Source organism: Trichechus manatus, unplaced genomic scaffold (genome assembly GCF_000243295.1).
Source record: "Trichechus manatus latirostris isolate Lorelei unplaced genomic scaffold, TriManLat1.0 scaffold00294, whole genome shotgun sequence".
NCBI lineage: Eukaryota > Metazoa > Chordata > Mammalia > Sirenia > Trichechidae > Trichechus > Trichechus manatus.
In genome coordinates, this window is record NW_004444230.1 from 227,875 (window position 1) to 240,074 (window position 12,200).

The 12,200-nt window shown below is 48.2% G+C and overlaps 1 protein-coding gene across 1 annotated transcript; it reads right to left on the bottom strand.

The window, feature by feature from the left end:
* Positions 1-2,049: 2,049 nt before the first annotated feature.
* Positions 2,050-8,664, bottom strand: LOC101358986 (membrane primary amine oxidase). Its single transcript, XM_004390272.1, has 4 exons — positions 7,068-8,664; positions 4,098-4,383; positions 2,588-2,717; positions 2,050-2,325 (listed from the first exon to the last, which is right to left on the bottom strand). The coding sequence occupies exons 1-4, from the start codon at positions 8,662-8,664 to the stop codon at positions 2,050-2,052; spliced, it is 2,289 nt and encodes a 762-aa protein (XP_004390329.1).
* Between the last annotated feature and the right edge of the window lie 3,536 nt (positions 8,665-12,200).

Consider the following 12,200-nt stretch of genomic DNA (forward strand, 5'->3'; position numbering starts at 1 on the left):
TTTCTTGTTCCAGCAGAATTTCCCCTAGGCCAAACCAGGCAGTGGAGTGTGACTGTCTAGCACCCACTGTCCCCCTAATCCCTAGCATAGTGGACCATATCTGACACTTTTGACAGTTAACTGCCCCTAGTGTAGTATCTAGTGGGCAGAGTTCCTCAATGAAAATGAGATGGCAGCCTCAGCATTGGGGTGGGCAGCCCCAAATGTCTCCTCCTCTTGAGTCTCCAGAGTGCATCTACCCCAGACATTCGTTTGCCATCTGACCAAGGGCGGCAAGAGAGTGGCTGGGCATTTTCCTAGGTGAAAAGATGGAGAGAGCACATCGGGACCTGAATGTTTTCAAACAGCTCTTTTGGGGCATAGCAGGTAGTGCTGAAGAAGGACTTCCAGAGTCAGCAAAACCTACCAAAGTCTAAAAAGCTTTTGAGTGATTCAGATACCTTACTCAAGGCCATGGAAGCCCTAAGGATGGACCCCAGATGGGCCCCAAAGTCCCTTTTAACTCTGAGTCTGTGAGTCTACCATGTAAAGGCCATTGTCCAAAACCAAGATCCAGTGGGGTCATTCTTCCACTTGACAGCAGTTTGGAACCAACCTATTGCCCAATGGGGAATGATTAGTTTATTGTCAACTTAAATTACCACTTACCCTTTAAAAACCATCCTTTTGAGGGTTATGTGGCAACCTGTAAAAATGCTTATGATGGAATGTTACATGGAAAAAGGAGAATACAACTTAAAGACTTGATTTATCCCTGCTTGAGGATAAAGTCCAGATGGCTCCGCATGGATCCAAGGCTCTGCTCATTCTGACCCCATTAACCTTTCCACGTTTACCTCCTGTCATTCTACCAACCCCATCCCAAGTTCTAGCACTCATTGTTCCCTGAACACACTACAGGACCACAGCCTTCATGCCTATGTCTCTGCCAGGAAAACTCGGCTCTCCACTTGCCCACAGGACTAAATTCAACTCCTTAACCACTTCAAATGTTACTCCCCACCACCACCACCAACAACAAATACACAATAAACTCATAATAATTGGTCAACTTCATGGACAAGAGTTTGGAGATCGGGGGCAGAGGTGGGATGGAGAGACATGTACCCTTTTGGATTGATTAAAAAGCTGTTTGAGATATATTTCACATACCATATTAGTCACCCATTTAAAGTATACAATTCAATGGTTTTAAGAACATTTCACAGAGGTGTGCAACCATCAGCAGTTATGTACCCTTTTGTACCTATAGGATTTTGAACATGTGAATGTATTATCTATTCATATAAATAAATGAATAGAATTAAACACACACACAAATAGTTCCCACCACCTCCATGAAGCCCTCCCAGACTCCCACAGGTGAGTGATTGCTCCTGCTCTGTGTGCCTTTCATCTGTCATAACCCTTATTGTAATGTATTTTAATTGTTTACAAAGAGGCCTCCTCCCGGTACAGATTTTTGAGCTCCTCAAGGGTAAGGATATTGTAATACTTTCGTGTGTCAGTGTAAATCTGGCATTCAGAAATAGCCCCAGAAGTGTTTGATGAATGAATGAATGAATGAAATCTTCTTTGCTTCAAGATAGATGGAGCAAAGTGGGAAGTGCATGTTTGTAGATGGAGAGGCCAGAGGGCTGCACAGTCCTCCTCACTCTCATCTACACCTGGTCCCCACGCCCACTCCTTTCTCCAAACCCATCCCCATTTTAACCTACATCCATCTCTGTTTCTTGAGTAGACACAGTTACATAAAATGCAAAGACTGATTGCTGGCCTCTTGGGACTGGCAGTGGGAGCTGTGTGGGGTCAGAGAGAGCCTCTCCATATGAATGTCCCCCATTCCACCATGACGTGATTATGAAGGCAATTTTATTTATTACAATGATTATTACTATAGAATGAAAAGGGGCCCAAAGTGTGTCAGGGGCACGGAAGAACTTGCCAAATAAAAAAGGACACATAAGTCTCTTGGGAAGCTGAATGAGATTATCTCTGTCACACCCTGGCCCTGGAGTCCCTGGCAAGACTCCCCATACAAGGGAACAACTAGTTGTGAGAGAAGCCCCCGTGGGAGAAGGCAGGAAGGTCTGGGGCACAGGCAGCAGTCTGAGAGAGGCAAGCCAGGGGGTTGACCTCACAGGCCCCCGCATCCTGGTCCCCCCGGAAGTAGACCGAGTCAGCAGAGTTGAAGGAAGGGTCCTCGTCAAAGTAGTTGTAGGGTCGGAGGAAGAAGCCCACACCATTGCCCACAGTCACCGTGTTGGGAATGTCCTCGGCATGTGGGATGTGCAGGAAGCCAGCTGTCACCCAGGCCACCAAGTCCTAGCAGGGGAGAAGGAGGAGGGTCAGAAGCCTGGTTTTGCTAAGGACATGCCCTGCCTCCCCCAGTGGCCTTGCATATAAGGATTCAATTTACCAGTCTATCCTTTCATAATTTCTCAGAAAAAATATAAAATCATAGAGCATTCTTTCTTAGTAGTTCTAAAGACCTGGAAGGATTCTGGTTTGGGAGAGAGTGAAGTGGCTGCTCCTTGTTCTCCCTGCCTCAACCCCCACCCTATCCCTGCTAGTCCATTCCAATGACCTGCCCTGCAATGGTCTCATTGTTGATGAAATCTGTAAAATCCACAATCGGTGTCCAAGGGTCATTCAAATTGTAGATGCTGGTGCTTCTGGGCTCCTCCTCCTTCCGCTGGGTCACAGCCAGCTGGTACCTACAACAGATTCTGATTGACCCACAAGGTCATCAACCTGACTGTTATGAACTGAATTGTGTCTTTCCCCAAAATATATGTCAATTTGGCTAAATCATGATTCCCAGTATTAATGGTTGTCCTCCATTTTTGTGTTCTGATGTAATTATCCTCCATTTTGTGATGTGTTGTAAATCCTAACCTCTATCTGTTAATGAGACATGATCAGTCACAGCCTTCACCACCCTTACTCTAGTCATCACCCTTACTTCAGTCACACCTTTTATCTCACAAGAGATAAAAAGAGAGAGAAGTAAGCAGAGAAGAGAGGGACCTCATTACACCAAGAAAGAAGAGCCAGGAGCAAAGTGTATACTTTGGACGCATAGTCCCCACGCTGAGAACCTCCTAAACCGAGGGGAATATAGATGCCAAGGCATATGGAGATCTCCAAGGAACTAGGAAGCAGAAGCGAAGAGACGAGGAGTTGCCTCTAGAACCGACAGAGAGAAAAAGCCTTCCCCTAGAGCTGGCACCTGAATTTGGACTTCTAGTCTCCTAAACTATGAGGGAATAAATTTGTTTGTTAAAGCTATGCACTTGTGGTATTTCAGTTGTAGCAGCACTAGAAAACAAAGACACTGCCCTACTGCCTGAAACTGACACTAAAGAGTGAACATAAAGGGGAAATGAGCCCAGAGGTCTTGGGGTGTCAAGCCTCTTTATCAATTCTCTGTCCAGTTCTGTCTCTCTTGCTCTTACTCTCATTCTTCTCTCTCTGTCTCTCCCCTGCCATAAACGCATACATACACACACACACTACCGTAGAGTTCCTGAATTTGTTCGATCTCCTGTCCCTTGCACATCAATTGGCCCATCACTCAGACTTCAGGTAGAAGCTTTGCACACTCACCCAGAACTGAACCTGGTGTCAATTCAGCTCGGCTCCATGTGTACTGATGTGGCCTGATTTCTCATCCTAGGTCAATTTCAGTATCTCAAATGCCTGAATTTTAGGAATATGTCCTCAGATCTGCACCTCTGTTACTTTTCGTTCTTCTCCCGTAATGCTTATCATGAACATTTTAAACATACAGAAAAGTTGAAAAAATTGTATAGTGGGTACCCATAAACTCACAACCTAGATTCTACTGTCATTAACATTTTACTAAATTTGCTTCAACACGTAGCTCTCCAGGCATCCATCCATCAGTCCAATAGGCTTCATTTTGAGGGGCTAAAGATTGTGGCCACAGGAATGTGTGTGTGTTTGGGTATGTGTGTGAATGTGTGTGTGCACATGTACTCATTGGGGAGTGGGGAAACCTGGGTTCCCAGCATTGTGGGGCCCTTTTTATAGCCAACCTCCCCTAGACCCTCTCTGACATCCACCCCACTCACCTCCCCCAACTGAAGGCTCTCTCCATGGAGCTGTTCTGGGGCAGTGGTTCCCCCGCAAAGCTGAGCACTTGGATGCGGTAGCCCCGTGGGTGACCCCACTTGTTGCTGTGGTTGCTGGCCAGGTACAGGTAGCGAGGGGCCACCCCTCCCAGGGGGAAGGTGGCCTGCTCCTCTGTCTCCAGCAGCTTCCGGGTCACCTGCAGCCTTTGCATTTGGTGCTGGGGGCTCCAGGGCACCGATGTGGGAACAAAGGCCATGTCCTCAGCCCAGACCCAGTTCTCTAGTCCTGTGGTGGGGTGGGGGGAGAAAGGGCCAGTCAAGCAGCCACCCTGCCCCCTCTAGACTCTGCCCCCACTCGGCTTTGATTGAAGAGAAGCACAGAACCGAGTGAGCCCCCTGCTTCCCTCCCCTCTTTCTAAAATATCCCCATTCTGGAGATTTGGGAGAGGATCTTTTTCCCTGATGGCCCTTCTTGTAATAACCCCGGATGCCTTGTGACTGGGCCTCTCCCTCTGAGGAGCCACAAGGGAGAGTAGTTTACCTGGGATTGGAGCAGGCTAGCAGGTAATGCGCAGCCTCTTTCTGACCTGAAGAGGGCTCTGCCCCTCACATCTGAAGCCCTCTGGCATTACCAGAACAGCCCTATCAGGAAAATAGCGGCAACAGCGGCCACCAGCATTAGTGAAACCGGAGGGGCTCTGCACAGGCACACGCGAGTCCTTTACCCATAGTGGCTCTTTATGAAGGAGGGACTACAATTGTCCCCATTTTAGATGGGAAAACTGAAGCTTAGAGAATTTAAAGTGTGCCCTGGTTGGTCACTAAGGCACACGGTTTGTGTTGTGGCAGTGCGGGGAACGAGGGTATTAGCATCGCTCTCCACTGCCCACAGGTCAGCACACAGACAGCAACATGGGGGTCAAAGCAGATGAAAACCATACCCTGGACCCCACACAGCAGGGGGCTGAGGCTTGGAGGTGTCTCCTGTCGTCTGGGGGCTTGGCAGAGAACTAGGAGCGGGCCCAAAGACACAATCTGTTTCCTGAACAGTGGGAATTTTGAATGATTTTATTAGCATCTAACCCAGTCCCATGTTAGGAGTCAAATTAAGTGAACTGAGATTAAAGAGCAATAATTCAAAACATGCTGGCAGCTCCTTCCACACCTTCCTGGGACCAGGAGAGAGCAGAGGCTGATTAAGCAAACCGTTAGTTGCCTTCTTGTGGTTTCACGGTACCTAATCCACGCCAGGGTTCCCACCCTCAGGTGACAGTAAAAGACCAAGAGTTTTTAGGATAATTACATAATGTCAAGGTATTTCCCCCAAGATATTTAGTCGTCTATTTACAGTAGAAAAACCGGCAGACACCCCCTTACCTAAGTGCTCGAGGCTAACTAACATCACTAGGAAAATAAGGCATATTGATGTCATGTACCCCTTGATATGATGCACTAAGAATAGAATAAGACCACTTCTGGTGTTCTTGTCCAAGAATGCATGATCTTAATCTAATCATGAGAAAACATTAGAGAAACCCAAATTGGGAAATAGTCTACAAGATAACTGACCAGTAATCTTTAAAAGTATCGAGATCATAAAAGACAAGGAAGTCCTAAGGAGCTGTCACAGATTGGAGACTAGGGTCACTATGAGATGGAATCAACTCGATGGCAATGGGTAAGGAGACATAACAGCTACATGCAGTGTGGGATACTGGATTGGATGCTGGAATAGAAAAAACACATTAGTGGAAGAACTAATGAAATTTGAGTAAAGTCCAAGGCTTAGTTAATAGCACTGTAATAACGTTAATATCCTGGTTTTGATCATTGTACTCTGATTATGTAAGATATTAACATTAGAGGGACTGGGTGGAGGGTTTATGGGAATTCTCTGTACTACCTTTGAAACTTTTGTAAGTTGAAAACTATTCCAAAGGAAAAAATGTTTTTCAAGTGGTCATCATTAGTTCTCACAACAATCTGATGAGGAAGGCATGCTTACGTCATTTTTTCACCAGAGTAAACTGAGGTACAGAGAGGGTAAGCCTAAAAATGTTTCTATCCAATACATCTTTCCAGGAGCTCTACACACGCTTTCCTCACCTCTGTCTGAATGTAAGCCTCCTGAGGTTAGGGAAGTCTTTTCTGTTGTTAAATTGTGTTACTGGAATGCTTGGCACATAGTATGCATTCAATAAATATTTGTTGCTTGAATGAATGGTATGTCATTATGTGAAAAAATAGATGTGGCAAAACCTATGTACATTATGATCCCAGATGTATATCAGTATTTCATATTTACACGTATCAGTTGCTATCAATTCCAACTCATGGTGACCTCATATGTATCAGAGTAGAGCTATGCTCCCTTGGGTTTTCAATGGCTAATTTTCAGAAGTAGATGGTCAGGCTTTACTTCTGAGGTGCCTCTGGATGGACTCGAACCACCAACCTTTTGGTTAGCAGCCGAGAGTGTTAACCATTGCACCACCCAGGGACACCTATTTATATATAACCAAAAAAATCAAACCACACCCATTGCCATCGAGTCAATTCCAACTCATAGTAACCCTATAGGACAGAGTAGAACTGCCCCAAAGGGTTTCCAAAGACTGGCTGGTGGATTCGAACTGTTGACCTTTTGGTTAGCAGCCAAGCTTATTTGTATGTAGTATACAATAAAACATTATATAATTACAGATGTATTTTTTTTAAGCATGGATGATTTTTTCATTTAAGAAAGAATAACTGATTTGCTAATCATTGGAACCTCTGAGGAGGATGACATTTACATATACTTCATATACTTTTACTCTCTCATCCAGCTAAAGTGGAAGTATGAAAATCCAAAACCACATACTCATGCTCAAACCTTCCTTTACTAGATACCTACATAAAACGCAAAGCCAATGAAGACAAGTCTTCAGCTCCCTCCTCCAGCACCCTTGCCCCCTCAGGATGTGTTACCTGCTATATCCAGATCCACCTTGAAGTGGGCACTGTGAGTGTGGACGGTGCCCAGTGTGTGCTCCCCAACTTGGTTCCCATACCTCCGGGCCACACCAAACAGGAACGCTGAGCTGATGTAGCCTGTGGCATGGAACCTGACTTCAATGGCCCCGTTGGGGTGGAAGACCATATCCCATACATAGTCATAGTTGAGCATGGTTGACACAGACCTGACAATCAGCACTGTCTCAGCGAGGCCCCCAAAGTAGTTGGAGTAGACATCTGAGTGGTGTCGCCTCAGGGGGAGGCCCTGGTTCTGTTCAAACACACAAAAGGCATTGCGTAGTGTCTTGGGGGACTGGGACTCCAAAAGAAAGTGCCAGTCCACATAGGTGGCCAGGTAGGGGCAGTCCACCCCACGGGTCAGTGGTGTGGAGAAGTGGCCCAGCCCAAAGCCACTATCTGTGTAGCGGCTTCGCAGAGCACAAGGAGAATTGCCACCATAGATGGCCAAGGCTTCCTGGATGCTGACTTCATAGGCAACCCTCTCCCCCCGGAAGCGAACGTCAAAGATCCTTGGGCCACTGAAAGCTCCGAGGCCAAAGGAGAAAGTCCACAATGAGGAGGTCACCCGACTCCCCTGGACACTGAAGCGGGGACCCTGTGGGTAGAACTGCAAAGGGGGAGTCGGACCCGGGGGCACCTGGGACTTGAGGGACCAGGACCCACCTGTGCCATTGTTGGGGATCAGCACAACATTCACTAGGCCAGCCTCAAAGTGGTCCTCCAGCTGTGCCAGACTGTGATAGTAGTGGCCTTGGTAGAACACCTTCTGGATGGTCCAGTGGGCAGGGTCCAGAGCCTTGTGGTCTACCAGCAGCTCCAAGCCCACGGGGTGCAGGAAAATCCCAGCCCCTGAGATGTTGTAGTAGAGGCCAAACCAGGTGGCTCGGTCCCCTGATTGTAGACCACGGGGAGCTGTGTTCATTGTCACAAGGTTCTGTCCTTTGCGTTTGTAGGAGCAACAGTGGTGGAGAAGCCCAGCAGCCTGGGGCAGCTCTCTGTTGAAGATCATGTGGTCTATGTCCAGGTACTCTCGGGCCAGCACAGGCCGTCGGTGGTAGGGCAGCGGGCCTCCATGGCGTTCCACAGTCACATCTCGCACATAGGATGGGCGAGGCAGTGGTCCCACCACCAGCTCACTCACGTTGGGCTGAGCTTGTCCACCAAAGAAGACAATGGCCAGGGCCTCCCGGGCAGGTGGGGGGCTCCCCCTGTCCAGGTGGGCCAGGGCTGCCGCCTTGGGGGGCAGCTGCAACTCCACTGAGAAGACACAGTTGTCCGAGGGCTGGGCCTGAGCTGCATCCACCAGCCCAGGCCCCAGGTGCTGAGTCAGAAACTTCATCACAGCAGTCAGTTCCTCTTGGCTCAGGTCTGCAAACAGCTGGCTCTGGCCAGCCTGTGTCCATGGCTGGGCACTAGGTGATATGGAGGGGCAGTGGGGAGGTTGGCTGGGTTTACATCTCCTCTCTCCCCCACCCGCACTCCCAGCCCCACCTCCATCCATGCCTGTTACCAGAACACTAAACATGGTCAAAATAATGAAGACCACCATAGCTAGAAGCTCCTGGCCAATCGTCAGGTTCTTGATTCTCAATGCAGAACAGGAGGTACAAAAATGAACAGACAGGAGCTGGGTGCCTCTCTCTGGTTGAGGATCCTGGTCTCTGGGTGGTGCGGCCAGGCAAGAGGCATGATGGGTAATAGTGAAGACAACTGGCCAAGGGCAGAGGGGTGGGTGGGGTGAGGCTGGAGGGGGCCAGGGATTAGGCCTGACTGAGGGGGTGGGGCCGAGGTAGGAACCTGAACTCTAAGTGACCCATGTAAGCCTCTGTCCTCCTGTTCCAAATCAAACAACACAGTCTGGGTCAGGGTTGGGTAATGGATTGGGGAGGGTGGGTTTGAAGATAACACAACACAGCTGGCTTTGGCAAGAAGAAGGAGAAGCGATGGGGGCAGAAAGGGGCTGTTCTCAGGCTCTTCTTCCTCCATCCTCCAAACGGACCCTTTGCTCCGGTTGCAAGGCTGCAGGCAAAACCCACCCACTCACACACCTCAGTTGACTTCCCTCCTCCCTCTGGCCTGCTACCTCTCCAGGGTCTGCTCCCCACCACTGTCTCCTGTCCCCCACCTCCGTCAACCAGAATTCTACCCATGAGCCCAAGGGAAGCTTGAAAGTTAGAACAAAAGGCACCTGGGGAGGGCTAGCAGCTTGAGGGCTGAGCCAGATCACACTGGGGAGGTCCCAAGTGCCCTGCGCCATGTGGAGGGAGGATGCAGGATGTACAGCAAGTGAGAAGCTGGCCATTTCATTGCGGCAGCGGTGGGGCAGAGCATAATCGAGACCTTCACTTCACCCCCTTGAGCAGAACTCACAGGCCAGATCAGAGGTCAGCTGGGGCTGGGAAACTGACTGTGGGGGTAGCCTAGAAGCCCCACAGTCCTCAACTCCAGCAAACTCTTCCCAGGTGTTGTAGACGCAGAGAGCAAAGTCGCCTCCATTCTTCATAGTCAATGTCTGGGTAGCTTCTCTGCTGGTGACAGAAGACTACTGTCATTTGGGCAGCCAGGTCCCAAGAGGAACTGGGAGAGACTGAGGTTGCAGAGAAGGGACATGCGTCCTTCATGACCCTGGATGCGTCCAGGAAGACTTCCCCAGGAAGGGAGCTTGAGCCACCCTTGAAGATAGAATGCATTAGCCTGGTAGAGAAAACGAAGGACGCTGCTGTCGAAGGGGACAGAGGTGCAAAGGTATGGAAACTTGAAATAGCTTGGCATGGGCAGGCACAGCCAAAAGATCAGCATATTTGATGTGAGGTGGGGACGTGGAGTGGGCGAGTAGCAGAGGTAACAGCATGAAGTCTCATATGGTACGTGTTATAGGCAGGGTAGTAATTGCAGGAAGGCAGTGAGATACTTGGAAACTTGGCAGAGTTAAACTAGGTAAATCAATACCAAAAGGGTCAGGTTATCCAGAAATGTTTATGCAACTGACTATATTCTGATATGGAAATATAACAGGTTTTCCTCTCCCTTGTTCTTTAAAGCTGTAGAAGGAGTAAAAACAAAAACAAAAAACTAAACCCACTGCCGTTGAGTTGACTCCGACTCATGGAGCCTCCATCCTCAGCAGACTGCCCCATGTGTTACAGAGTAGAACTGCTCCATGGGGTTTTCTTGGCTGTAATCTTTACAGAAGCAGATTGCCAGGCCTTTCTTCCACAGTGCCACTGAGTGGGTTTGAACCTCCAGCCTTTAAGTTAGTAGCCAAGAGCAAACTGCCTGCATCCACCCTAGGCTGTATTATAAATCAGTACAGCCATCGCTGGTCTGTGCTGCTTGCTGAAGTCTTTGGCCCTGTTCTTTGGAATTTAGTTCCTCTCCAGCTCACTGACTTGCCCCATCTGCTGTTCCATTGATCCTGGGGTAAGCCTGGGCCTGGGGCAGGATAGAAGGTAGCCAAAGCTTCTGTGGAGTCTGGGATCCTGGGATATGATCTCCCTCTGGTCAGAAGCTGAGGAGGATCCAAAACCTCTGTTTCCTGCACTTCACCTCCTGCCCTAACCTGGGCTTCCAGCTAACAGAAGTCACCCCCTCCCTGTGGCTTCTCTCTGACCCCTCTTCTAGAAGAAAGAGACAGACAAACATTGACAGAGGCTTAACACTTCTCTGAGAGATACATAAGCAAGAGAAGGCAAAAGAGTTATCAGAAACCACACCTGCTTTCTGGCTCTCAAGAACTTGAGAAAATTCAGTCCCTGAATCTATTCCTTAACCCACCTTACCCTCTCTTCCCGCCCCCATCCCTTCCTAAAAAAACATGTCAGCACCTGTTTGGACCCATTTATTATTTATTTTGAACAGATAATATAGTCACATGTTTCGAAATTCAAACTGTGCAAAAGGGTATACAAGCAGTCCCCGGGTTACAAACAAGATCTGTTCCTGTGTCTTTAAGTCGATTTTGTAGGTAGGTCAGAATAGGTGCATACGGTTCTTATTTAGCCTTACTTGGTGGCACAGTGGTTAAGAGCTACAGCTGCTAACCAAAGGTCAGCAGTTCAAATCCACCAGCTGCTCCTTGGAAACCTATGTGGCAGTTCTACTCTGTCTTATAGGATCACTATGAGTCAGAATCTCGACGGCAATAGGTTCGGTTTTTCTTTAGTGCAAGAAAAGGCTCAAAGCCTTTTCAGTGATTTAAAAGCTGCACGTGCAGCAAGTGAAGGTGGTTGTGATGAAGAATTCGTTGCGAGTAGGGGTTGGTTGGACTGTTTCAAGGTGAGGGCAAATTTACATAACATTGAAGGGCAAGTCGGACGTTTGTAACCCAGGGACTTACTGCACAGTATGAAGTCCCCTCCCTCCTGTTCCCTCCCTCTGGGTTCCCTTCCCCAGGGGCAACCAGAGGCACCTGTTTCTTCTGAATATGAATAGATATGCCAATATGTATTTATATTCTCCTTTCTAAAACACAAATGGGAAGTGCTCTAACAACTTCACTTGCCTTTTTCATTTGACGATTATTCTCTATTAGTATATAAAAAGATACAATTTTTTAAAGCTGCATAGCATTGCACTGCAAGGCTGTATCAGAAGTTTTTTAATCAATCCCCTACAGAAGGATGATTCTGTTCCCAATCTCTTGCTATTTCTTTGTACCCATCCCAGTCCATACCCCCAGGAGGGACAGCAGTGAGAGGTCCTGGAGACTGTGTTCCCACAAGAGGCCATGGCTCATTTGCATGCCTGCAATTGATTCGATGTTCCAGGGGCTTTCTGCTTCCCACCCGGTGCCCACCCCACCTCCCACAGGGGCTGCTGCAGAGTAGAGGCCACTGGTCACACACGACCCACAAAGCCACCTAAAATGCTAACTTGAACTGCTGCTGTCACCAGGAATATCCTGTCCAAAGAGTCCGAGGCCAAAAAAAAAAAGAAATCCCAAACCTGTTGCTGTTGAATTGATTCCGACTCATAGCAACACTGCAGGACAGAGTAGAACTGCCCCATAGGGTTTCCAAGGCTATAATCTTTTTTTTCCTTCCTTCTCAATTTGGATACCTTTTATATATTTTTCCTAATTACTCC

Bases quoted from the DNA above. Each gene is read 5' to 3' on its own strand.
- LOC101358986 (XM_004390272.1), bottom strand. From the start codon at position 8,664: ATGGTGGTCTTCATTATTTTGACCATGTTTAGTGTTCTGGTAACAGGC. The intron at 4,384-7,067 runs GTAACACATCCT...ACCCCACCACAG, and splicing joins GGTGGATCTGGATATAGCAG to GACTAGAGAACTGGGTCTGG. The intron at 2,326-2,587 runs GTCATTGGAATG...CTCCCCTGCTAG, and splicing joins ATGAGACCATTGCAGGGCAG to GACTTGGTGGCCTGGGTGAC.